Raw genomic sequence first — 27735 nt, 5'->3', positions numbered from 1 at the left:
CTGAATCCTAGCTGGATGGGACAGAGCAACTTTGCATCAAATTCTCAGCCCTTGAGCCAGGACAGAGTGATAATGAGACTAGGGAGAGCTCAGAAGAGGGGCTGTTTTGTGCAAGGAGGGGAAAACTGTGAAATAATGGTCTAGACGCTTGGGAAAGTCATTATGCTGAAGCAGAGACCAATTTCCCTGGACTTCACTAAGAAGGGATGGGCCGAAACTACACTAGGAGGGGACATAAGGAAGACATAAGGAAGTATTTCCTGATCAGGGTATGAGACATTGGAATGCAGGATCATTTCTCATTGACTGGGATGGTTTATGAAGTACAACCCTTAATGGAGGCAGAGGGTTGACCCATAATAGTAGCCTCTGGCCTGAGAATCCAAGAGAGGGAAAGTATCCTGGACCTGAGCCAATCATGGCTATTCCTTCCTCCTGGGCCAAAGAGGGGCCCTCCCTCAACAGGGAAGGGCTAGAAATTCTAGATTCCAGAAGCAACATAGCATAGTAGGTGAGAAAAAAAGTGCTGGGGCAAACTCTTACATTATTGGTGGATGTGTGAATGAGTGCAATCTTCTGGGAGATAAATCTAATGACATAAGCTGAGCCATAAAATTGATGTATCACAGAATCAGAACTAGAAGGGACTTCAGAGGTCATCTAATTTAACTCTCTCCTTTTACAGCTGAGGGAACTGAGGCCATAAAAGTTAAATGACTTGCTCAAGGGCATACCAGTGGATAGTCAACAGAGGCAGGATTTGAACCCAGGTCCTCTGACTCAAAAGCCACTACTTTCCCTTTCTTTTATAAATGAGGAAACCAAAACCAACCGATAATAAGTGATTTGCACAAACAGTGAGTGGTAGAGCTAGGATTTTAACTCAGGGCTTCTGACTCCTGAGGAAGTTGTCTTTCCTTCATTTTATAGAGGAAGAAGTTGAAACCCAGAGAAGGTCAGTGATTTACCAAAGTTTGCTTAGGATATGGAATTTGAACCCAAGACTTCTGACTTCAGATTCAATATTCTTTCACCTATACTCCACTGCCTTTGTTTGGATAATGGATCCCTTTATTAGGACTATTTCATGAAGGACATTGTTGCCTGGGGTAGGGAAAAGACCTATTTGTACAGAAATCTTTCTAGCAGCTTATCTAGTATTTATAGTAGCAAGAAGAAATTGGAAATAACCTAAAAGCCCAGTCACTTAACAAAGCACCAGTAGTCCCCAAATGACTACTTTTAGAATAAAATACAAATTCCTCTGTTTGTCATTTAAAGTCCTTCACAATCTGACTTCCATTTTTTTTCTCCAGACTGATCACACATTTCTCCCCCTCCACACACTCTGCGTTTCTGCCAAACAAGCTTCCTTGGATTTTCTTGAATGCTACATTCTCACTCCTGTCTCCATGGTTTTGTACATATTCTTCCCTTGCCTGGAATGCTCCCATTTGGGGACCAACTCAAGTGTTAATCCCTGTAAGAGGCTTTTCTTAATTCTGCCAGTTTTTAAGGACTCCCCTTGCCCCATCAAATTCACTTTCTATTTATTTTTTTTGTAATAACTTATCTGTGTACCATTGTTTCCCCAAGAAGAATGTAAGCTCCTTGAGGGCAGGGACCAGTTTGTTCTATTCTCTGTACCCCTATGCCCACCACAATGCCTGATGCAGAGTGGGGGTTTGCTAAATTCTTGCTGAATATAATTGAAAAGTTTGTTGAATTAAATCAAAATCTCAATGCAGTGGTGTTTTATCATGGCATAAAATGGCAAATATGAAGATTATAAGGAAATGTCTAAAGACAAAATTAGAATATGCATATTGACTACAATGGCATCTAAAAAAACGACACCATGATTGAAACATTCTTTCAGCTTAAATGGAATAAGGAAAGATGAAAAGGAAAAATATTGTTATTGTTATTATTTGGTCAAAGTGTATATTTTAAAATTCAAAATAGAAATAGGTGGGAGTTTATCATGGATTTTACTTCTTACTTTATTTATATGCTTGTTGGTATTTGTTGAGAATTGTTTTTACAAAGAAATTGTTAGTGTTGTTGTTTTACATGAACAAGGGATTGTTGGCTTAGGAATCAGGAGACCTGGATTTTGCTATTAGCTTTGCCAACTTCCTGTGTGACTTTGGGGAAGTCATTTCCCTTCTCTGGGCATCAATTTCCTCAGTCTCTATCCCACTTAGGGATTTTATGTGGCTCACGTGAGCTAATGGATGGGAAGAAGCCTTGTATCCATTATAGAAGCATCAGGGATGTTAGTTAGCATCACTGGGACATGGTAAGTTGGAAAGGCTAAATGAGACTTTCTCTCTCTCTCCCCCCTCCCCCGCTCTCTTTCTCTGTCTCTCTCTCCCTCCCTCTTTCTCCCCCTCCCTCTCTCTGTCTCTGTCTCTCCTTCCCTCCCTCCCTCTCCCCCCCTCTCTCCAACTCCATCCCTATTTTCCTTAAGCTAAAAGGCCCAGAAGCTGTGGGGGCTGGAGTTAGCCACAGTCCCTGCTATCTGGAGCAAGTGCCTTGGGGGGAGGTGTCTATCAGACTGGGCTCACTCACTGCTCCATTTGTGTAATTCCTAGGAATGAGTCCTAAACTGAAACCCAAACTGGGGGAGCTCAGCCCGAAAATGCTAATGCTTCTTCACAGTCTCACCGGAATATCTGAGGCGGGGTGTGGGTGGGGGTTGGGAAGAGGGAGAGACTGATTCTTTGAAAATCCCTGGGTCCCCAGTCATAAACTCTCAGGTGGCAGGGCTTCTTGCATATCTGGCAGAAGGGAAAGGCCCTGGGATTCCCGAAACTTCTGGCTAATTGGTACGCCTGCATCCAGATGTTGGCAATACAGGAACCTGAGAGATAGCTCAGCTTAAAGCTGGAAGCCAGGCAGTACCTTCTTCTCTGAATAGCCTCTTTATTAAGGGGTGGCCATCAGCCCAGGCCTAAGACTCTTTTTTAAAATTTTTATTTGATTGATTGATTTATTTTGTGGGGCAATGAGGGTTAAGTGACTTGCCCAGGGTCACACAGCTAGCACATGTCAAGGGTCTGAGGTTGGATTTGAACTCAATTCCTCCTGAATCCAGGGTTGGTGCTTTATCCACTGCACCACCTAGCTGCCCCCAGACCTAAGACTCTTGACAAAAACTGGGGAGAAGGAGGTGGTATGGGAGATTCCTCCCCTTTATTAGAGAAAGGGGAAGGGGGCAGGGCAACTTCTACAAATTTTTTTTTTCTAACTCCCAGGGCTGGTAGAGAATGCAGACTCATAGGGAAGACCTCTCCACATACTCCACCCCTTCCAAATATCTCCCCTATAGTTGCTGCTCCACCCATTGTGATGTCCAGGGCCTGTCATTCACAATTCAGTAAAGGCTTATTGGAACACACTGCTTGCTTTCTTCTGGGCCAGGATGCTTTGAAAAAATAAGAGGTTTTTTTTTTGGGGGGGGGGGCGGGGAGAAGGGCAAATTCCTCTAGCTATTTAGGAAAATAATTTGGAACTAGACCCCCCAAAGTCACTAAACTAAGCATATCCCCTAACCCAGCAATACTTCTACTGGCCTATTCTTTAAAGAGACTGAAGAAAAAGTAAAGGACCTAAAAGTACAAAAATATTCCTAGCAGCTCTTTCTGTTGTAGCAAAGAACTGGTAATAAGGGGGTACCCATTCATTGGAGAATGACTAGACAAATGATGAGATACGGAAGTACTAGAATATTACTGAAAGAAAAATGATGAAAGGGATCATTTCAGAGAATCCTGGGAATACTTGTACAGAATAATGCAGAATAGAGGGGACAGGAGCAGAACAATGTATAAAACAGCAACAGCTTTGAAAGTCTTGAGAACTCTGGTCAATGCAACGGCCAACCGTGATTCCAGAATTCCAATCCCGAAACACGGCACCTGCCTTCTGATGAGAAAATGATGGACAGATTGCCGATGTGCAGATTGAGGCATTGTACTTTTGACATGAAGGTGGTATCAACCCATTCTCATTAACTATGCTTATTTGTTACTGTTTGTTTTTGTCCTTAACTGGGGTAATAATTGTGATGCCAAAAAGAAAATAAAATGAAAAAAAAAAGCCTTGGAACCAATTGTTGTTATTTTTTTAAAATACATAGAAGAAAACGTTCAGAAGAAAAGTACAGACAAGCAAGATAGCTTTGAAAGTGATTTTTTGGAACTTATTATATATACTTATAAATATTATATATGCTTAAAATCAAACTATAGCCTAGAGATGTAGGTTTATATACAGTCCTTTCGGTTCTACTTTGAATGTGGAAAATGCCTATTTGGGGGCATTTGTTAAATTCAGAATAAAAAATTAAATTACATGAAGAATAAAATGGGACTTGAAAGGTAAATGAACCACAAACTACCCTACAAGGCTGTTGTGAGAAGTTTCATAAGTCTTAAAGCCCTATAGAAATTGGGGGCAGGGAGAGAAAAAGAATTAATTTAGAACATGGGTCCCTATAGAGAGAGGATAGGCCTAGGTGAAGGGCTCAAGACCCTGCTCCCCACACAGCTGTAGCACAGATGCAGGTGGGGTCTTCAATTCTGCTTCAAGCTCCCAAAGCTCCCTATGGAGGGTTCATAGTTTTTTAGGACTACATGAGGCAAATATAAGGTAGGTTAGGCTAGGCCCTGCCCTGTTACAAGTGGGGAGATTTTGATCTCAGGGGGAGAGATTATTAAGCAGGGAGTGTTCTTTATGAGGAAATGAAAGTTCCTTGAAATAGGTTGTGTCCTGTTTCCCTAGGGGTGGGGAGAAACTCCTGGAGGATTTCAGGGGTGTCCTTGAAACTTTGTAAGGGAGGAGGTGATTCCTACTCACTTGGGTCTGTACACGAGCAGTGGGGGCCTGCTCACTTGGGTCTGTACATAGAAGTTAGGAAGCCTCAGGAAAATCCAGAGTGGGGGAAGGGACTAGAAGAAACCCTTCCCCCTCCTTGAGAGCCCTAAATTAAATCAATAGGAAATTGGGAAGCCTGTGTGTGTCTAGTCTGTCTGTCCTGGAGTCCCACATCCTCCTGTCACTCACACACACACCAAATGGGAAAATACCAGACAGTGTTGGGCTGCTTCCTTCCTCCTGATCCCTTCCCCTCCTTCCCTCCTCCAACTCTGTGCTGGAAAGGAGGAAGGGAAGGCCCCCAGGTTCGTCCCTGTCCAGTTAGAGATCTCTCCATCTCTCCATACCCTCACCTGGGCTTTTGCTGGGTACTCAAGGAGGCTGAAATGGTAGCCAGGTAGACTGGGAGCCACTGAGACCGAGCATACACCATTTTCCACTTGGGTCCAGGAAGCCAAGGATCCCCAAGATTCTTTTTCTTGGATTATGGGCCTGGGATAATAAGCCCTCAGGTTAGGGCCTGGGCTTAGGACTGACCCAATCATTCTGGAAGTATCCTAACAACGAACTGACTAATTTCAAGTCAGTTCTGTTCATAGAAGGCCTGCTCTGCGCGCGCGTGTGTGTGTGCGTGCGTGTGTGTGCATGTGACAAGTAGGTAATGAATAGGAATGGGAATGGACCTATCCAGGGACAAAATAAAACAAGGCCAGTGGCCTTTCCATCACAGTGGAGTATTCACAGGGAAAGGGTGGGAAGTCTGCAACTGTGTGGGGCCCCCATGTTGTGATATTCTCAACTTCACTGAGATGCTGGATGGAAGGCCTGAGGCTCTGCATGAGGATGTGGGGTTGGGAGATGTCAAAGTAAGTGGACAGGAGTGAAACAAAAATATTTGAAGAGCAAAGCCCAACCTGAACCTGTCCTGGTTCTCAGTGCCAAATTACCCAGAACATTTCCAGCTTGGCCATGATTAGCCATCAACCCTTCCCCCAGAGTCCAGGAAAAGAACAACGAGCGAGGCAGGGGCTATCTGTCTATACCTCCTTCCATAAGAATCAGTTTCTGAAAGAATATTTGCTTCAACATGAAAGGGCTAAATATAATCTCTCTCTCTCTCCTCTCTCTCTCTCTCTTCTCCTCTCTCTCTCTCTCATGCACTCGTGTTATCAAATGCCTTCCCATGTGGAGTGAACTTTTTCCTGTATAGTAGGGGAATCATGGCAGCTAGGTGGCACAATGGATAGAGTGGAGTCAGGATGACTCATCTCCCTGAATTCAAATCTGGCCTCAGACACATGCTAGCTGCGTGACCCTGGACAAGTCACTTAACTCTGTTTGCCTCAGTTTCCTCATCTGTAAAATAAGTTGGAGAAAACATCCAACCACTTCATTATCTCTGCCAAGAAAACCCCAAACAGGCTCACAAAAGAGTCAGAGATAACTGAAAAACCAACTAAACAAGGACAGGGAAGTCATAGGATTTAGAGCTGGAAAACAAGCATTATAGAATAACCACAGCATCATGGGTACAGAGATTCAGAACTAGAGGCCTCTAAGATCCATACCCTTATTTCAAAGATGAGGAAAGAGGAAGCAAAAGAGTGTTAAGTCACTTGCCCAAGGTCACCTAGTTGTTAAGTAATAGAGGTTAGAATTTGAACCCTGGGCCTCTGGACTCTTTCTGCTATACTTCCACTTACTTCAATCCTCAGAATGCTGAGTTGAATTCATTAATTCTCATTCGCTTCATTCAACTAGTATTTATTAAGCATCCACTCCACTTGATCTCAAGGAGTTTCCATTTTATTGGGAGAAACAACATGTATGCATAGACATAAATACAATATAGGTTGCAAGTAAGTACAAAATAGTTACCAGACAGTGTGGCATAGTGCAGAGGTCCCCAAACTTTTCAATTGTATATCCCTCTCAGCAAATATGTTTTGAGTATGCATCCCCAATATGAATATAGTTACTTATTTAGAAATTATATACATGTAACACTGGGCCAATAATTATATACATTATGAAACACGCAAAAATAGAATTTTAAAAGGGGAGAGATGAAGATGAAATTATATTTGATCCTTCAGTCATTGGTAGGTCAATGTACCCAAAAGCAGAATTAATAGGAGAGTACTGCAGTTAGATCTATACTTTGGGAAGATCACTTTGGCGCTGAGTGGAGGATGGATTGGAAAGGGGAGGATGCTTGAGGCAGGAAGAACCAATTAGGAACCTGCTACAATAACTCAGGTAAGACGTGATGAGGACCTGAACTAAGGTGGTGGTTTTGTGAGAGGAGAAAAGAGGGGACAGGTGGAAGAGAGGTCAGATAGAAACTGAAGATTTAGCAAACTGATGGCACCCAGGTTGTGAACTTGGGTGACTGGAAGGATAGTCGTGCTCTGAACAGTAGTCAGCAGATTTGGAAGAGAGGTGGTTTTGAGGGGAAAAACAAAGTAATGGGTGGGATCTGGGATCTGTTTAAATCTATCCATGACAGCTCATCTTGTGCAACTCACTTTGTCTCCCACAAAACAAAGAGGGAAGGTAGGGTTCTTACTTAGCAGTCATTAGCTTGCCCTCTGTTGTTTTTTTGTTGTTGTGGAGTCATTTCAGTCATGTCTGACTCTTTGTGACCCCATTTGGGACTTCTTTGGCAGATACTAGAGCGGTTTGCCACTTCCTTCTCCAGCTCATTTTACAGAGGAGGAAACTGAGGCAAAAGGGGTTAAGTGACCTGCCCAAGGTCACATGGCTAGTAAGGGTCTGAGGCTTATGTAAACTCAGGAAGATCTCTTTTTTACTCCAGGCCTGGCTCTCTATCCACTTGGCCAGCTAGCTGTCCCCCTGAGGGGTACCTAATAAAGGCACTAAGTGATCCTAGGGGCATAGGTTGTATGTTTTGGGGGCAGGGAGGATTTTCCCAATGAGATGTGTGCAGTTGCTGCTGTGGGTATGCAGGTAGTGGTTTAGGAGGAGAGGGATGGGGCCCATGGCTGCACCCCCAAGGATGGGTGGGGTGGATTTAGGGTAGGGGGAAGTTGCCTTCACAAGCTGAGGCTGAGTATGGAAAAAGGGGGGAAGTGAGTCCAAAGGTCTGGTGCGGAGAGAAGGCATAAGGCACCGAGCATGGCTTGACAGAAAGAGGGCTGGATTAGATGTCAGAAGACCCCAAGATACAACCCCAGTTTTACTCCTTACCTGGCTATGCTAGTCACTCTCTAAAGCAAAGTTACATCATCCATAAAACTACTGGGCTGGAATTGATAGCTTCGAATGTCCCTTTGAGCTCTACATCTGTGCTTGTTCAGGCCAGGGGGACTCGGAGTTCTTCCAAATCCCCCCTGCTGAGGGTTGACAGATACCTCACTCTATGGGGATCAGAGTGTGCTCAGAGCCAGCAGCCCAAGCTCTGACATTCCTGGGGCTTCCTACTCTTCTCCCCGATCCTGGCTCCCCCACAGAGAAGGGAAGGATAATAGAAAGAGCCCAGGACTGAGAGTCCAAGTTTCTGAGGTCAAATCTTGCAACTTATTAGCTGCATTAACTTGGACAAGTTACTGTATACGGTCAGGCCTCAGTTTCTTTATATGTATGAAGAAGTGGTTGGACTAAGATTCTATGTGGAGCCCCTGATTCTAGAGTGGCCAAGCAGGCAGCTCTCAACTCCCCACCTAAACATAGTAAAGACACTCAGGCCCAGAGAGAAGGGAAAGCAAAAGCCCCTATCTTCCAGGTCATTAATTCCCACACCAAAATGTTTGCAGAGCTCCGCCTCCACTTACACCTGTGTCTATCTACAACTGTAGCTACCTGAGCTGTTGGTTCCTGGCTTCGTTCCAGGACTGTGGGAGGAGCAGTCCAAACTGAGCTCTGAGGGGTCGCCCTCTCCATCCCTTATTTGGGCCCAGGGGATCCCCTCCTCTCTTCCTCTCCCCATCCAGGGCTTGTGCCCATGGGGGGTGGAAATGCCCACAGGCCTGCCTGCCTGCCCTGGGCCCACAGGGCTACCAGCTGTTATCAGTCAGGGACAGCTTCCGCCTCAGGAAAGCTAAATAAGGGTCGTCCCTCGCTCCGTGGCCACAGGAAAAGGGGAAACGCAGGCAGGACGTCCGCTCCAGCTGCCGACGATTCCTTTCCCATGAACCGACACTGACCTCACCAGGCCAGGCCCTAGGGGGCTGGGTCCACCGTAGCCACGTGGCAGGGGCACCCTGGCCTCATGCCACCTAGGCTTTGGGGCAGGGACGTGGGCAGACACCACAGATCTAGGTGCTGCACTGTGCGAAATGCCCCCCCACCAGCCGCAGCCAGAGCAGAGCTTTCCTAGGCTAGGCTCCACCCCCAGTTCCTGATGTGTGAGGTTAGGGGTATTGCAGGGGGAAAGACACACAGACGAGAGGAGATGAGTGTGTGCGCATGTGTGTCTGGGTGCACGTATATATGTGACATTTGTGTCCTCTATATGGGAATGCCTGAGCACGCAGTAAGCATATAATAAAGTCATTCTTTGATTGATCAAAAGTGCACACAAATCTGAGTCTGATGTGTCTGCAAGGGTATTTTATGTGTAAATACATGGTTTATGTATTTAAGGCTAAATGTGTGTGTGTGAGTAAATATTTCTTGCTCTGCCTGCCTCAGGACCGCTGTTCAGATCAGAGATAATGAACAGGCCGGATGCTTTGTAAACTTAAAGCAAGCAGACACATGAACTGCATGTATCTACACAGGGGAATTACAGGGGCATGCACATATGAACTACATAGGTATCTGTGTGTTAACTACACGCATTGATGAACTACATGTGTATATGCATATAAATACTACATTTGTACAGTCTAAATACAGGCATGTGAGACAGTGGCTATGAGTGTCCTTCAAGTTCAACAAGTCTGCAACCAAGCTTATTTTCCCTTGAAACCTGCTCCTCTTTCTGTCTTTCACTTAACTCAGGCTTGAAATCTTGGAGGCAAGCTTGACTTTTCCCTTGCCCTTGCTTACTCCATTGAATCGGTTGCTAAGTCTTTTCCATCCTACTTCCCTTATGTCATTTGTTTCTGTCTCCTCAGACAACCACCACCATCTTAGTTCAGGTCCTCTTCGTCCCTTGGCTTGCCTTCTAACTGGTCTCCCGCCTCCACTTTCACCTCTCTTTGATTCATTTTTTGCACAGCTGCCAAAATACTTTTCCTAATGTGTGGGTCTCCCCCCAGCACTCCCCTGCTCAAAGCCCTTCCTTGGCTCCCCACTGCTTGTGGGATAAAGTACAAACTCCTCAGCTTCGCATCCAAGGCTCTCCACAATCTGGAGCCACTTTGCCATTTCAAGCCTTATCTCCCACTATTCCCCTTTACTCAGCCTCTTTGGCCAAACCAGACTACTCTCAAATACCTCATGTTCTTTCTGATATCTGTACCTTTGCTCACAATGTCCCAACCTACTGAAAAATCCTAATTCTCCAGGGGCCCGTTCAGATGCAAGCTCCTTCACATCTTCCCAGCCGGAATGGCTTTCTCTGGCTCCTCAAGGCATTTTATTTGTGCACCTCTTACTCACAACACATCACATCCTGTTGTGTATTGTAGTTATTTATGTCCCAATCCTATTCTCCTTCAGGAGACTGTGAACCCCCTGAGGGCAGGGACTGTGTCTTATTGGTCTCTCTGTCCCTCGGTGCCCAGGACAGGGCCCTGCACAGCACAGGGTAGATGCTCGGCTTGCTAAATAAATGTAGATGTTGAAGTGAGTGATTCCAGAGATGTCATTCACATCATACTTTCCCCTGAATGGCCCAGGTTTTCCAAAAGTCTGCTACTAACAGCAGCATTTCCCTTCCCCCAGACTTCTCCCCACTGCAAAGACCGGAAAACTGAGGCCCCAGAGGAAGTCAGTGTCTGAAAAGGGATCTAAACTCAGGAATCCCTGGCTCCCAGCCCAGGACACTTTGCTCCTCTGGATTCCACGAGGTCACTTACTGGTGTGACTCTGGGCACTCACCCTGTTGGCAGGCTGGTCTGCCCTTTCCTAGGGATAGACTCTCAAGCAGGGGTAAGGGAGCTTATGCCCCAGGAAGTGTGTGTGTGTGTGTGTGTGTGTGTGTGTGTGTGTGGTGGGGGGAGGGAAACAGCATGGGGAGAAGGGAGAGATGTGGGAGGGAGCATCACTGAGAACTAAGAAGCAAAGACCAGAAATAGGGGCATGACCCCTTACCCAAGGAGAAAAACATCCCAGGCAACAACAGACTGTCCCAGAAACAAAGGCTCAACAGCAACAGGAGGGACCTAGGTTAGCCATGAAGAACTTTTTTTTTCCTTGACATTTCTGATCAGGTTTCCTGCAGGGTCAAGAGTGTAACAGGTCAGTGACAGAGGAACAGGAGGATGGCAGCTTTAATTAAGTGAGCACCTTACAGTCAGGCTTCACATCTAGGCCCCACATTCCTTGTTTTTTAGAGACTCCATGAGTGGCGTCCACATGAGACAGAGACGACAATCTCCCTGTTGGCCCCTCTTCCCATCGCTCCCTTTGTTCTCCCTCTCTGAGGGTCAGGGCCCAGCTCCGGTCTCCCAGGATGTTGGCTGGGGGTCAGTTAAAGGCTCTGACTGCTCCAGCCTCAGGACCTAAGGTCCATTTTAAAGAGCAAAGACAACCACCTAAAATTGGTGATATGAGAGGCAGCTCAAACCCAACACATCCAAAACTGAACGCCCGAATTTTCCTCTAAAACCCACCCCTCCTTTTCTAAATCTCCCTGTTTCCACCCGAGGTGCCATAACCCTCTCAGTCACCTGGGCTCCCAGCTGCTATCGTCCTCAGCTTCTCTCTCTCATTCACCCCATGTGGCCAACTGACAGACAAATCTTGTTTCTATTTCTACAATGTCTTTTATCTTTTAGAAACATCACTTTCTTTCTCCTCATCTAGCCACCAATCTACTTTCGGGCTCTTGTCCCTTCTTACCTGGATTACCATTATCCCTTCTACATCGCAGGGGTTAGGGGCACTGTGCCCCCCATGACCATGAAAAATCCACATACAATTTTGGCCCCTTCTTAGTCCCAAAGAAGAAGTCCAGATTTTTTTTCTTTTTCCTTTATGGGGTATTTACAATATTAAAAGATAAACAATGTTGATGCCATGCAATGCTATACTTATATTTTATGCATTTCTGAGTTTCTAAACTTTTTCTGTGTTATCTGCTGGCCTTTGCATGTCATCTGCAGCTTCCACAAAACTTCCCCAAAATTCCCATTTAATTTCTTATGCTGATCTGAGATATATCGAAACCATGATGGAGAAAATCGTGATGTGGAACAAATAACTATGTTGCAACAGTTTCCTAATTGGTCTTATCCCATTCTGGTCCATTCTCCACTTTGCTGCCAAAAAGATTTTCCTAAGGCTCAAATCTAACCATGTCATCTCCCTACTCAGTGAACTCCAAAGGCTCTCTGGGATCCAATAGAAATCCTTGTTTGGCATTCAAAGAACTTTGTAGCCTAGCCTGAACCTTCCTTTCCATGTGGGCTGCAATATAGCCCACAGTCTAGCCAGACCAATCTTCTTGCTGTTCCTCATAATCAAGATACATCTCCCCTCACAGTACCCTTGCATTGGCTCTCCCCCATGTCTGGAATGTTCTCTCTCTTCACTTCAACTTTTGGGAATCCCTGATTTCCTTCAAGATCAAATAAAGTGCCATATATTGTGAGAAGTCTTACCTGGTCTCCCCAGCTGCTTGTGCCTTCACCTACAAGGTTTTCAATCATTTTTTCAGTTGCATCTGATTCCTTGGGACCTCATTTGAGGTTTTCTTGGCAAAGATACTAGAGTGGTTTGCCATTTCCTTAACCAGATCATTTTACAGATGAGGAACTGAGGCAATCGGGGTTAAGTGACTTGCTCAGGGTCACACAGCTAGTAAGTGTCTGAGGACAGATTTGAACTCATGAAGATGAGTCTTCCTGACTCCTGACCCAGCACTTCATCTACTATGCTACCTAACTTCCCCTTTTATCTAATTCGAGTGTGTTTTATATATATGTATGTTGTCTCCCCCATTAGAATGTAAGTTTTCTGAGGACAGGTCCATTTCCTTTTTGGTTTTGAGTATTCAAGGTCCAGCACACAGTAGCCACTTAATAAAGGTTTGCTGATTGACTGAAAGGGGGAACCAACCCCTGGAGGCCAGGGAGATCTCCAAAGAGCAGCTTTACATCAAGGTAGCTGCAAGAAGTCTTTCATGGAAACAGAGGAAGGAATTCAGGGAAAGTTTAAAGCTTCTGCCTCACTCTAGGCACATGAAGACTTTCCATCTAATCTTCTAGGCCCTCCTTCCCCAAGAGATGTCTAAGCTCTTTCCCAATCTCAGCTGTACTTATGGAGGATGCAGGATGCTCATTCTATAGCCTAGTGACCCCAAGTGAGTTGCATTCTCTCTCTTCCTCAGTTACACCTTCTATGGAATGAGGACTGCTTCCATATTCCTCAATCTGTGGCCAAAGGGAAGAATTATTTCTATCAGGTCTCCTTGAAGTCCCTCATGGAATCAGAATGGATTGCCCCTTGGGTGTTGGCTGATGTATGGAATGGTCAGATTGATGAACAGAGAGGGTTGTGGGGCTAAATCCATTAGAACTGTGCCCTGAATGATGGGGAAGACCCCAGGGAAGCACGAAATCTCCAAGCTGGCAAGGATATCTTAGAGGATATCTAGCCTAATGCATCCCTTAAAAGGAATTCTCTAAAGCATCACCAATAAGTGGTCATCCAGCCTATGTTCACTCACTCTTTGGTCCAAGCCCAGCTTCACTGAAGGAAAGGGCCTTGGCATGGAGGGAAAGGGGGAGACAGGAAGGAATTCAGCCTCAGCCCTGGGAAATCCACTAGGGGGATAAACCACCCACAGATAATGGGGACAGAGTTGTTTTATTCAGAGTACAAAACAAGCGTCAGATTTTCCAAAGTGACTTCTCATTTAGAAAGTGACAGAAGCTAGACCTGGGTTCACTGGCCACGCATCCTGCCAGTTGCTCTGGCACACACTGTATTGGGATTCAAGGGCAGGTTCAGTGGTGAGGTTCCCTGGTTAACGGAGATCAGAGGACCTTCTTTCACCACCCCCCCCCACCAGCCGCCAATGGCTCAGAGAGAAGAGAGAGCTCAGAAGGACAAATTGATGGTAAGATAGCAAGCCCAGTCAAAGCTTGGAAATACTACATGAGGCCTTACACCCACTAGATCTCAGGATGAGGATAAGGGGAGGACTTTAATGGAACTCAGGGAACCATGATGAAAATCAAAGAAATAGAAAAGCATAGAAAGACAGGCTAGAAAGATGGTGGAAAGAACCAGCAATTTAGGAGAGCTTCTGGAAGACCAGTAGCTCTGATGTGGATTGACATAAATCTCTTTATGAAAGATGCCCAACAGATCACCCGAGGAAAACGGAGGGGACTGCGATGTCCTCACTCTGACTGGTGACCTCTGGGACAGAGACAGTTGCCTTTTCCACTTCCTCTTCCCTTTAGGCCTCCCTAGGAAGGAAGAAGGATTGTAAGTCAAGAACTACTTTCCTAAAGTAGCTTGAGTGAAACCCCAGTTTGAGTAGGGCTGGAACAATCACAATTTCATTGAGTAGCAATATGCTAATGTCAAGGCTGAGATAGACAAGAAGCTAGGCTACCCGGGTCTGAACAGATTGGGAACTGGCATGGGGTGGCTGGGGCTTTGCCTCAAATGCCAACTTGGGAGGCACTTAGTCCCCAGAGGGGCGCTGGGTACAAGATAGTTCCCTACCCTCCCCACCACCCTTCAGGAGCCCACAGCAGTAACATTCCTCTCTTGGGGTCCCATCTGCCCACTATGGGGTCTGCCTGCTGGGTCTGGTGCTGTGCATCATATAGCATGCCTAGATTGGTGGGATACACTACACAACCCTACCCTCAATGGTAAATGCTAGTTTTATCCCTTCTCACTCCCTAGCCTCCTCTGCCCTCCCTTTCCTTTGGAATCCCTCTCTATTGTTAACAAACTCCCTTTCTGCCTTACCGGTTTCCTTTCACATTCCTACCATTTTCTGGTGATCATTGAAACCTAGCTTCCTCCTCTACATAACTTCTGGCACCCTCTCCAAGGCTCTGGACTGCCACTCCTCATGTGTAGAATGCACTCCCTCCTTCTCCTCCTCTGCAGAGAATCTCTCTCTTCCCTGAAAATTCAGCTCAGGGACCATCTTCATCATGAAGCCTTTCCTAACCCCAATGCCAGTATCTTCCTCAGGTTACCTTGTATTGAATTATTTTGTCTCTACAAGGCGTCCCCAAAATCTAAGAGCAGCTTTAAGCTATTAAAGTTAAGACTTTTGGGAAGCTCTGTATTTTGCATGTATTCACTTTATATTTATGCTGCCTATATTTTATCCTCATCTCCTCCTTTGGAATGTAAGTGTTTCGATTTGGAACTCTGCCCCAAGAGTCACTAAAATGCCCATATTCTTTATCCCAGCTACGTACTCCTACTAGGTCCATACCCCCAAAGAGATCACAGAAAGAAGGAAAGGACTTTTAGGTACAGAAACATTTACAGTGGCTCTTTTTTGGTAACTAAAATTGGAGACTGAAGGGATATCCTCTTATGAGAGAACGGTTAAGCAAATTATGGCATAAGAATATACTGGTGTATTATGATGCCATATTAAATGGGGAGCTGGAAACTTTCAGAGGAAATTGGGAAGAGCCCTCTTTTCTTATCCAGAGAGAAGTGAGCAGAACTAGAATGATTTATACATTGACAAAAACATCATAGAGAAAAATAACTTTGAAAGACTTTAGAACTCTGATCAAGGCAACAAGAAACCACGAGTCCAGAACACTGAAGATGAAACACACCATTCCCCTCTTGCCAGAGAAGTGAGGAGCTTCAGATACAGAGAAAGAAGTGTGTTTGCGGGCAATGGCAAGGGTGGGGAATTCATCTTGCTGAACTATGCATGTTTATGATGAGGGCTTTATCTTTTTGTTGTTGTTCCACAGGGGAGGCAGTGGGAGGGACAGATTATGAATGCATGTAAAAACAGATAAATTTCTTTATTTAAAAACCCTGAGAGAGTAGGAATTGTTTGATTCCTTATACTTTCATCCCTATGACATTTTTTGCTGTTGTTTGATCGTTTCAGTCATGACCCCATCTGGGATTTTCTTGGCAAAGATACTAGTGTGGTTTGCCATTTCTTTCTCCAGCTCATTTGACAGATGAGGAAACTGAGGCAAACAGGGTTAAGTGACATGCCAAGGGTCACAAAGCTAGTACATGTCTGAGGTTAGATTTGAACTCAGGAAGAGAAGTCTTCCGGACTCCAGGCCTGGAGCTCTATCCACTGCCACCTAGTGCATAGTAGGTGTTTAATAAATGCTTATTGAGTCATACCTAATGATGAACAGGGCCTGGAAGAGGAGTTGATAAACTCTCAGCTCCTCACTGTCACTTTCAGACCCTACTTTTCCTGATATCACTCAGCAGCTGGCTCCACTTCCCACCAGTGTGTCCAGATCTTTGTTGTGTCATCTGTGGACACCTTCCTCCCCAGTAAACTCTTCTCCACTCTAGTTCCTTCCCCCTTTGAATATCCTGCCTTCCTACTTCCTTAACCTCTCCAACTCTGTGGCTTTGGTCTTCACTCTGCCTCAATCATTCTCAAGAGTGGCCTTAACTTAGACAATCTCTCTTAAAAAATTTGTTCCCCCTGGGCCAGAATTCCCAGTTATGGCTTGAGATCTAAGAGAGGTGACCTGAGGGCAGCAAGGTACAGTGGAAGGAGCAATGGATATGGAATCAAAGAGCCAGAACTCAAATCTCATTGACACTCAGTAGCCATGTAGACCTGGGAAAGGCATTTAAAGTCTCAGTTTACTCCTTTGTACAATAAAGGGGTTGGACCAGATGACCTCTGAGGCCCCTTCAGCTCTAAATCTGTGATCCTGCCCTGGTTAGAGGGGAGGACTTAGCATAGAGGAATAGGAGCCACAGGTTGGTGCTCTGTTGGATGGGAGAAACGTCAAAAGGAAGTAGAGAAACTCTTCTAGAGAAATGGAGGTGACAATTTTAGAAGAGGTGATCGATGAGGTAGATCTTGGAAAGGAAAGGGTGGCACTTTCAAATAATTTCTTAGAGCATATTCAAGCTGAGGTCTGGGTGGCTATGACTACAATAGGTTTTGTTTTGTTTTGTTTTTTAAGAAAAACATCTTAACAAAGAATTAGCCCCTAAGCTTCTTGACAGGAACCAGAGATCATGTTTTCTTCATCTCCATGTTGTCTTCGGGGCCTCTCCTCCTTGTATTTATTTTATACATATACATCTGTATAGCATCTTTCCCCCCATAGAGTGTAAGTTCCTTGAGGGCTGGGCTTGCTTTATTTTTGGCTTCATATCCCCAGTACCTAGCACACAGTAAGTGCTTAATAAATGTTGGTTTAATTGAACCCAAGATGGACCTGGAACGCCACCAGAAAGTTTCTTGTGTTCCTGTAACCAGGAGAGCCATGCCAGAACCAGGCTTCTTAGGAGTAAGGGTAAATTAGGAAGAAGAATTGAAGATGATTTAGAGGTTTAAAGAATCACTGCACACAAACTTGTCAGAGCTGGAAGGAACCCTTGGATCTGGAACTTGGAATGTCAGAACCGTAAGCAGAAGTTTGCTGGTAAATGTTTAACAACTGCTCTCCAAAACAAAACAAAAACCCCACATGACACACTTTTAAATTCACTCTGCATTATTAACCTTTTCTCCATCACAAGTCCAGGAAATCAACAAAATAACAAATCAACGCCTCATTTGTAGCATTTGTCGATTTCTAAGGTATAAATGCTCACAGTGACAATTTAATAGTTGCCTCTTGAGAGTCTGTATGAGCTGGCTTGAGCTATATAAAAGACCTTAGGACAGACACAGACCATCAGAATTGGGTTTTGGAGTATGGAGTCCAACCCCCTCATTATATAATTAGGGAAACTGAGGCCCAGAGAAAGAAAGTGACTTGCTCAAGGTCACAGAGCAAATTAATAGCAGAGCTGGACCTAGGATGCTGTTCCCCTAACACCCCTTTTATCTGTGATTTGGAGCCCACCTAACTGAGCAGGAGTCTGAGATATGCAGTGACATAGTTTCCAGTTCAGGGCCCTACCTAGTGCCCCCTTAAGCAGCGGGCAGGCAGGCACAGAGCTGATAAAATTGTAGCTGGGGACAATGGAATGTTGGGTGGTGTCTTGTTTGGGTAAAGATACTCACCTAGCCCCCACCAAGGTCCTGGGACCTAGGACTCCTAATGTCGGTGCCCTGGGTAGAGGCAAAACCAATAGCCCTGAGAACAGCAAATCCAGCAGCCTTTGCTAGAAACAGCATAGCCTTACCCATTCTGACCAGCAGGCAGCAAGGTCTATATGGAAGGAAGTCAGCATTGCAGGGGGACTAGAAAGGAATGCAAAAGCAGCCACAGCACAGTGGGCAAGAACATTTAATTTAGAACCAGAGGATGCTGGGATCGAAGTCTTGCCCTGCTACTGACTAGCTGTGTGACCTTGGAAAAGTCATTTCCCTTTTTGGACTGTGAGTTTCCTCTTTTGCAAAATAATGGGATTTGGTCTCTAAAATTCTTTCCAGATTGAAATCCTACAAGTACAAACACTAACTCCACTGGTTCCTAAAATAATGCCAGGTAAAAATCCTTAGGGGAACTGCTTTAAGAGGCAGGTTACTTTGTACCTGGCATACCACTTTTCAGGGAATAAATGATTTTTCTTAGAGTGTATGAAAGTTTGTTTCCTTAAGTAGGTAAAGTATGTCCCTTATAGTCTTGTTTGAGCTATGAATTTGCTCAGCCAACCTTTTCCCCATGGAAGGAGAGTACAGAGTGAAATCTAATTCTTCCCTTTTCCTTTTCTACTTAATTCTGAACGCTATTTGACCAACACTTACCAAGCTGCTTAGCTATGCTTTTCTTTAAGTGAAACAGAGTCTGTAAGACTTATTTTCTGCCTCTCCACCCCTCCCCCCTTCCCTAAAGCTCAGCCCACTGGAAGAATGAGGACATGAGGACATGAGCAAATGACATAAGATGACTGGTAGGTTGGTGGGGTTAGCTGGGGTGTGGCTTCTCCATCTCAGAGCACCCCTCTCTGGAGTCAGGGGCCCTCTGTTCAAATTCTTTTGGCACCCACATAACTTTGGATAAGTCACCTCTTTGGGCCTTAGTTTGCTCATCTATAAAATGGGAGGCCACACTGCTACCTGTAATGATTGGAATGACACCACCTGCTGGAGACTTACTGTAGAAGAGTCCCATCCATGAAGCGAAGGTCTTTGAGGGCAAGACCAGTAGTCTTTTCTTTGGCATCAGGAAGTGACTTTGGCGAGTAGGAGGAAGAAGGAAGGGACTAGCGCTCTTTCCTGAGGACGCTGGTGGAGAAAGGAGCTAGAAATGCTCTCTCCCTTTAATAGATAGGAATCTAGGCCTTTCCTTCTCTCTTTACCAAATTCTTATTCTCCTTAATAAATGCCTAAAAGTCTAACTCTTGCTAAAGCTTATAATTTATTGGCGACCACTCATTAGATTTTAGACAGTCTAGCTAGAATTTTAGCCCTTAACATCCCCAAAGGGTAAAACACAGTCGAGTCTTACAGGGTCTGTTGTTACAAAGACCTGGCAGAGACATGATAGTAAAAGCATTATTGTCAAGCTATCTCAGTGGAGGGAGAGGAGAGTAATCAGAGTCTGATGGGAACCAAACATTTTAATGCCATTAGGTTTTATATAGGTCAATGCTGGAACTGAGAATATGAAAGGGGTCAGAGAGGGATGGACTGTCCAAACTCCAGAATAAGAGAAGGGAGAAAGTAAGAAACAGAGGATGGATTTATTCCATCTGCTCTGGGCCCCATTTTCCCCAGTTCTCTTGTCCTTCAATACTTTCCTAGCTTCTCCTATCAGTTTCTTTCTTTCTTTCTTTCTTTCTTTTTTTTTTTTTTGGTTAGGCAATTGGGGTTAAGTGACTTGCCCAGGGTCACACAGCTAGTAAGTGTTAAGTATCTGAGGCCAGAATCCAGGGCCGGTGCTTTATCCACTGCGCCATCTAGCTGCCCCTCTCCTATCAGTTTCTCATCTATAAAAGGAAAGAGCTGAACCTGATGATCTTTAAGGTTCCCCCCACCTCCACCCTAGTTCTAAATTGATATCCTCTCAAGAATCTTCAGGGAGATAGGAAGCTGGCTTCTGCAAGAGTAACAGAGAAGAGGGGATCTGGGCATGGAAAACCAGTAAGTGACCCCTAGCCCTTCCCAGGCCTCTGGGCATCAAGCTTTGGGAATGATAACAACTCACATTTCTAAGGAACTTTGCAATTTAACAGACATATATGAAGTACCTACAATGCAAGTATCACTACTCCCCTTCTTTTTTAATTTTTTACCTGAACCCATGATTCCGTGGGCGTGCTGGTAAATGTTTAACAACCTGCTCTCCAAAAAAAAAAGTACCTATGACACACTTTAAAGCTTAATTTGCATCATTAACAGTTTGTCTATTACTGTCCATTAACATTTTGTCCCCCACTGTGATTTAGTGTGGGGGGGGCTCCCAAGAGGAACATCCTCTACCTTCTAAGCACCTCACCATCCTGGAGAGTTGCCTGTGGGCAAAGAGAGGTTAATTGGCTTACAGGTGGTCACACAACTACTACAGTTATCCCTTCCACATCCTGACTTTCCCCATCATGGTTTCGATACAATGTATTGTGGGTTGGCATAAGACATTAAATGGGAATCTTTGAAGAGTTTTGCAGAAGACATAGACAACACCTGAAGGCCAGCAGACATGTAAAAGTTTAGAAACTCAGAATCCATAAAATATATGTATAGTGTTGAATAATATCAGCCCAAATTATATATATATATATATATATATATATATATATATATATATATATATATATATATATATATATATATATATATATATATATATATATTGCGGGGCAATGAAGGTTAAGTGACTTGCCCAGGGTCACACAGCTAGTAAGTGTCAAGTGTCTGAGACTGGATTTGAACTCAGGTCCTCCTGAACCCAAGGCCAGCACTTTATCCACTGCACTACCGAGCTTCCCTCAGCCCAAATTTTACAATAAGGTACTGTACACACTCCATAAAAGAAAAGGAAAAAATTCAGACTGTCTCTGGTATAAAGGGAGGGTCAAAAAATTTTACATGGATTTTCCAGATTGTAGGGGTACTGCACCCTTAACCCCTGTGACACGGAAGGGATAACTAGTCATCAGAGGTAGTACCCATATCTTACTTGCTCTGATGCACACTGTTTTCATATTCTCTGTTTTATAGATAATGAAATGTATGGTCAAGGAGCTTAAATGATCTGCCCAGGTTCTTACAGGGAGATTTAAAATTCTGATCACTTGACTCCAAGTTCAGTGTTGTTTCCACTACACCAAGATGTCTCTCATCCACCATGTTTGGAAAAAAAAATTCTGCCTCCCCCTTACTCTTCTCTCCCTGCCAATCCCCTTTTCTAACCACTAAAAGTTGACATTACCAGTAGCAATACAGAGTTTCTGGGCAAATGACTGGTACGAATATGGAGACAGCCTTCCAGATGTTTCTGGCTACCTCAGGGACTTCTTTGCTCTGGTTATGTCCATCCCTAGTTTGACTGGAATCAAGCCTCACTTTCCTCCCACATCTCTATAGATGAGGCTGAGATTTCATTCTTTGGCATGTCCCTACTTTTTGTCCCTAGATCCTATTCTCTTGGGCCTGGTTCTTTTGCATTTAGGAAAATCTTGTTTCTTTTCCACATATCTCAAATCTTTCTCCTTTCTACTTACAAGCACCACTCTAGTTCAGCTGCTCATCATCTCTTTCCTAGACTATCACAACAGCCTCCTGTTTGGTCTCCCTAGCTCAAATCTTGTGCCACTCCCAATTCATCTTGCACACAGTTGCCAAATGGATTTTCTCAAATCACCTGTGAGAAGAAGTCACCCCCCCCCCCTCACTCAATAAACCCCAATGGCTTCCCATTGCCTTTAGGAGCTGATACAAATTCCTCTGTTTGGCTTTTAAAGCCCTTTACAATCTGGTTTCAATCAACCTTTCCAGTTATGTCACATTTTACTTCTCTTCCCCTATCCTGTGGTCAGTCAGTGATTTAAGAAACATTCATCACATGCTTACTATGTGTCAGGTTTACTATAGTGCTAGGGATACAAAGGAAGGACTAGATGTCTTGCTGCTGCTCCAGCAGGACCTTCTATTCCATTCTGTGCATTTGCACAGCTCATCCTCTCTGTTTGGAATACATTCGCTCTTCATCTCTGCCTCAGAGAATCCTTGTTTTCATTTGAAATTGAGTTCAAATGTCACATTTTATAAGAAGGCCTTCCTGGATTCTCTTGCCCCTTGCTGTTTTATCTTCTCCCCTCTCCCAAATCCCTTTTATTTCTTTTGTATATATTGACATACAGTCCCTCCCCTCCTCAAGAACAATACTTTCACCTTTATGTTTGTATCCCTAGCACCTGGCGCTGTGCCTAGATGCTTAAAAGATGCTTGTTGATTGATTGATTTATAGGGAAAGCTCTCGTTTTCTCAGGATCCCCTTCTCCCTCTCTTCCTAGTTCTCTCAGGTACAGACACCTATTTAGGGCTACCTACCTACCCCACTCATTTCTGGAATCCTGGGCCTGCTTCTAGAGGAATAGTGTTCATGAAAAGCCCAAGATAGAAGTATTACTCTCTAGATTGAGAGGCCAGGCTCTGACACTGGAACCTTTCCCCTCCCTGCATAGCAGAAAGGAAGTGGGACCTTTATACTTTCAGCCCTTCCTCCAGAAGAGAGCTGAAGAGATGGAGTCTCTGGATACTCAATCAGGCTATGATGCTTTACTAACCAAATCCCAGGAATGTCAGTTATTCTGTTTCCCTTCTGCTCAGCTCGGGGCCCCTCCCCCAAGCTCAGAAGCCCTTTCTCTCTCTCTCTCTCTCTCTCTCTCTCTCTCTCTCTCTCTCTCTCTCTCTCTCTCTCACACACACACACACACACACACACACACACACACACACAGGTACCACACCCTAGCCCACAACCATTCTTTGTCTTAATTTAGTGCCTGTTGGTTCTCTGGAATACCCAAATCTTTAGTCCCACCACTACCCAAAAACCCTGATCTAAATCCCACCCTCTTATATCAGTTTGTTCTTGTCTTCCTGAGTTCCTGAGGTGTGCTTTAATATCCCTAACTAATAAACTTTGGCATCAGCACAAGACTCTCTCCTGAGCTTCCCTAACCTTTCTACATCTCAATCAAACCATTGGGCATAAAACTGCTGGACAATCCTTTCTAGTCAACACACAGTTATTGTCCCTGACTACCAAGCAGCCTTTGATTTCAATGTGGAATGACAGGAAGCAAGGTTTATCCTCCCTATTTCCTTTTCCTCTTCCTACCCATAAAGTGGAGGTGTCCCCAAGGCTTCATCCTTAGTCCTTTTCTCTCTAACCTCTGATCCTTGGTGATCCCATCGACTGTCATTAGGTCAGTTATTTCCTCTATTCAGGTCACTGTCCAGCCCTCACATCTCCCTTGAGTTCTGGCCATCTTCATCTAGATGGCTGTCACAGTACACTGTGCAACCACGGACAAAGCATTCATCACCCAGTGGGGCTAAGCTGCTCATAAGGAACCAAACTATAGTTAGAGAAGCTGGTCCTTGAACTGCAAGCAGTTTGTCCCAGAAGCTTTCCAGCCTGCCAAAGCTTCCACTCTAAGGACATAGCTTTGAGAAGTCAAGGGCAATGCCACACCATTGTGAAGTAATGGAGTAGACCCCATCAGGGAGTGATATGTATGTTCAGAGAAGGAATAGACTCTGTCATGTGGAGAGGGTGAAGGATAACCAATAGCCTAAGTGTTGCATGGTAACCACATAAGATTTTTTTTTTTTTTTTTAGTGAGGCAGTTGGGGTTAAGTGACTTGCCCAGGGCCACACAGGTAGCAAGTGTTAAGTGTCCGAGGCCGGATTTGAACTCAGGTACTCCTGACTCCAGGGCCAGTGCTCTAACCACTGCACCACCTGGCTGCCCCATAGCCACATAAGATTAAAAGACCTTTAGCATGACTGTGGCTGGGGGTTGGGGAGTAGTGATTATGGGAGGACCAGGATGAGATCTGAGACAGCTTGGCACAAGGTAAAGTGTGCTGGATTTGGAATCAGAGGACCTTGATTCAATTCTAGCTCTTCTTCTTACTAGCTGTATAGCCTTAGGCAAGTCACTTAACCTATCTGAGCCTCACTTTCTTCATCTGTAAAATAAAGGAGTCAGACTAAATGGCTTCCAGGTGCCTTCCAGTTCTCAAATTATGATCCTTTCATCCAATTCTAGACTGGTCAGGGGGTGGAGGGAATATGGTTAAAGCTTCAACATTTGTTACAGTAATTATTCATCTGCATTACAGTCCACTCCAACTCCCAAGCATTTTTCATATTAATGGTTATTTAGGCACATCTCTCCAGTTTGGCACTTAGTAGACTTTGTCAAACCAAGTGTAAGCCTTGGCATTATCCCTATTAAATTCCATTTGACTAGATTAGATCTATTGTTCTGACCTGTAAAGGTCTTGGATCCTGATTCTGTCACCTAATGTGTTCATCTCTTCCCAGTTTTATGCCATCTGCAAAGTGTTGAAACATAGATGCCTTGGATAATCGGCTATGCTTTCCTCCTCTATGAATTCATGTGACTGTACCTGATGATTTCTAGGGTCCTTCCATCTCTGTGGCTATGACCCTTTGCCTTCATCCAGATCATTGCTGATAATGGCAAACAGAACACAGCTAGAGGCAGAGCTTTGTGGCACTTCACGCTGACACTGATCATTGCCATTTGAGTCTGCTCTTTCAACTAGTTCCAAATGTACCTGACCATATTATCATCCAGCCCATGTCTCACCATCTGTTCTACAAGGAGAACATAAAAGATTTCTTAAATGTTTGCTGATACTCTGTTTATGGCATCTCCTGATCTATCTATGGATGGTGCTAAAAAAGGAAATAAATGACAAATCAGTGGCCAAAGTCTGTCGATGCTACTTCAGTAACATTTCTCAAATTCTCCCCCTTCTTTCCCCTTCCATGTCCTCTCTCTCCCTTTTCAGGTTCTCATTCCCTTTCACTTGACATTATAAAAGCCTTCTTAACTTTAATTTTCATGATCTATGTGCTGCCTATAATCTTCCCGATGTACACATCTGACCATGTCACTCTCCTCAGAAATCTTCAGTAACTCCACAGGGTAAGTCCAAGCTTCTTAGCCTGGCATTTAATTGGGTTTCAATTTTCTCGTCTGTACAATGAGAAAGCTGGACCAGATAATCTCTAAAAGTCCTTTCCATCTTTTACATTCTATGGTTCTATGACCCCAAGCACTCGCCAAAGGGGTGCCACACCATCTTTCCCGACTCAACATAAGATTCCTGAACTTGAGTTCTGGTCTTGTTGAAGCATCCCCCCAAATTGTCCCTCCTGCTGTCACCTTCCACAACGTCCTTCGTTATACTTTCTGCCTATCCAAGGTAAATTCAGCCATCCAGATTCAACTGAAGAAATACCGTCTGGGTGAGCCTTCCCTGGTCATTGTAGCAAACAGAGGTCTTTTTTTCTCCTCTGAGCCCTCCCAGCCTTGTCTGTCTGCACCCTCCTCCGTCTGGCATAAAAGCCTGACCCCAAGCACCGTTCTCGCTGCCATTCCCCCTTGCCCTGCTTCTGCCTCAGAGCCTTCGGGGCTCAGGCGCCATCGAGACTACGCTGCCACAAAGGGATCTTACTGGAAAGCGGAGGCCCGACGGAGAAGAACGCGTGGGCACTCCTGTCCCAGTCAGTCGGGGGCACCGATGGTGGGCAGTGGCAACTTCCCCTCCCACGGCGCCCTCTGGCGGACAACTGGTCATGGGCTTTCGGCCCTGGACGGGATACGCGGGGGCCAGGGCTGGGGCAACTCTCCCAGAAGCCATTCGGGTTGGGGGGTGGCAGGGATGAGGAGATGCAGGGAGGGCCTGAACGCAAGGGTCTGGGCCAGGCTCGAAGTGGCGGCAGTAGTGCGGGGAGACATCCCCGGGCACTGTGCCTGGCACAAGCATGGAGTGGAAAGCGGGGGTGAGCAGAGACCGCCGAAAGGTCCGAGGCAGGAGACGAAACTAGCGAGAAGGCAGTCAGAGCCCATGGCAAAGCTGGGAGTGGAACTGAGCAGCCCGTCCCGTCCCGTCCCGTCCCGTCCTGCCCCATCTCGTCCTCTCCAGTCCTGTCCCGTCTAGTTTATTCTCAGCTGCGCTGAGCCCCGTCCCGTAGCGACTCCTCACCTGCCTCCCACAGGACACCGATGATCAGCCACAGGCTCCGGCTCCAGACGCCCCCTCTCTTCATTTCCAGCGGCCGTCAGCTCGGCGAGGCTGGGTGTGCGGCGCCGCCGCTGGCTGCGCTGCGCTGGGCTGCGCTGCACTGCACTGCTGTCCAGTCCCGTCCACTCCACTCCTCTCCTCTACGTGCCTGTGCCCGGCACGGGGCGGGGCCGAGGGCGGGGCCAGAGCCGGGCCGAGGGGGGTGGAGTGGGGAACTCCCGCCAGGAGGGGCAAAGGACGGAGGGAGTTTGGCTCCGGTTCCCGACCAGGCCGGGAGTGCCCCTGAGTTGTTTTCCCTGCCCAAGTGGCGGGGAGACAGGTAGTGTGCAAGGGAGCAGAGCTCACATAGCCTAGGTACCTGCTGCTAGAGGGAGAGGGAGGGGACTGCTATGCTTGAGGACTGGAGTCAACTTTAGGAAAGGCAAGGATAAATTGAAGCCGGTCCAGAGCGGGGCTGCCAGTATGGCAACAGGATTGGCGTTCGTTTTATTAGAGCTAGAAGGGACTGGGGTTGCTTAGTCTAGAGAAGGAAATATTTAGGTGGGATGCATTCTCTTTGCTCCAAGTATTTGAGAGACTGTCATGTGGAAGAGGGATGAGACTCATTCCAGAGGATATCCAGGGGATAGATAGAACGAGGAGCAAAGGGAGGAAGCTGCCGAGAGTCAGATTTCTGTTCAATGGCGAAGAACTTGCTTACAATCCGAGCTGGCCCACAATGGGCTGCCAGTAAGCTCGAATCACTGGAATTGTTAAAGCAGAAACTTCTTGCCCAGTTCCAGCGATGATATCCTTGGAGTTCCTTTAGACCTCTGACAATCAAAGCCGTTGTGCTAATTCCAGCGAAACGGGCAGCTGTCAAGGGCTGAGGTGTGCTCCCTCCCAGGGACAATAACAGTCTAGAATCAGAATGTGCGAGGGCTGAAGCTTTTCCAGTGCAGTGACTTGGAAGGGAGCAGGGACAGGGGATGATTTCTCCTTGTGATGGTGATTCTGGCTAAGGAAATACTACTGGATTGGTGGTGGGGAGAATCCTTTCTTCTCCCCATTCCCTTCTTTTTCAGCCACTGGCCACTTCTGATGAGCTGACATACCACAGGGATTCCTAGGTTGGGGAGATAGGACTAATAGCTGCTCTTCAATCTCTGGAAGTCTTCCCCAATAGAAGAGTAAAGAATCCCTACCTCTGGACCTTTTGCCATTGAAGAAAGGCAGCTGAAGGCAGCAAGTGACACGGTGGATAGAGTGCTGGGCCTGGAGTCAGGAAGATCTAAGTTCATCACCAGCTTCAGACACTTTCTAGCTGTGTGACCTTGCCGGCAAGTCACTTAACCTCTGTTTGCCTCAGTTTCTTCAACTGTAAAATGGAGATAATTGTA

At 45.5% G+C, this 27735-nt stretch overlaps 1 protein-coding gene across 1 annotated transcript in view; it reads right to left on the bottom strand.

Moving 5' to 3' along the window:
* FLT4 (fms related receptor tyrosine kinase 4) overlaps window positions 1-26484 on the bottom strand; it is a 106447-nt gene extending 79963 nt beyond the window's left edge. Inside the window, exon 1 of the mRNA XM_043989523.1 lies at window positions 26318-26484. Coding sequence (XP_043845458.1) covers window positions 26318-26381 — 64 coding nt within the window. The 5' untranslated portion in view covers window positions 26382-26484. The remainder of the gene's footprint in view (window positions 1-26317) is intronic.
* Window positions 26485-27735: the final 1251 nt, after the last annotated feature.

This window comes from Dromiciops gliroides, chromosome 2 (genome assembly GCF_019393635.1).
Source record: "Dromiciops gliroides isolate mDroGli1 chromosome 2, mDroGli1.pri, whole genome shotgun sequence".
In the NCBI taxonomy this organism is placed as follows: Eukaryota; Metazoa; Chordata; class Mammalia; order Microbiotheria; family Microbiotheriidae; genus Dromiciops; species Dromiciops gliroides.
This window is presented reverse-complemented; position numbering and strand designations above follow the sequence as displayed.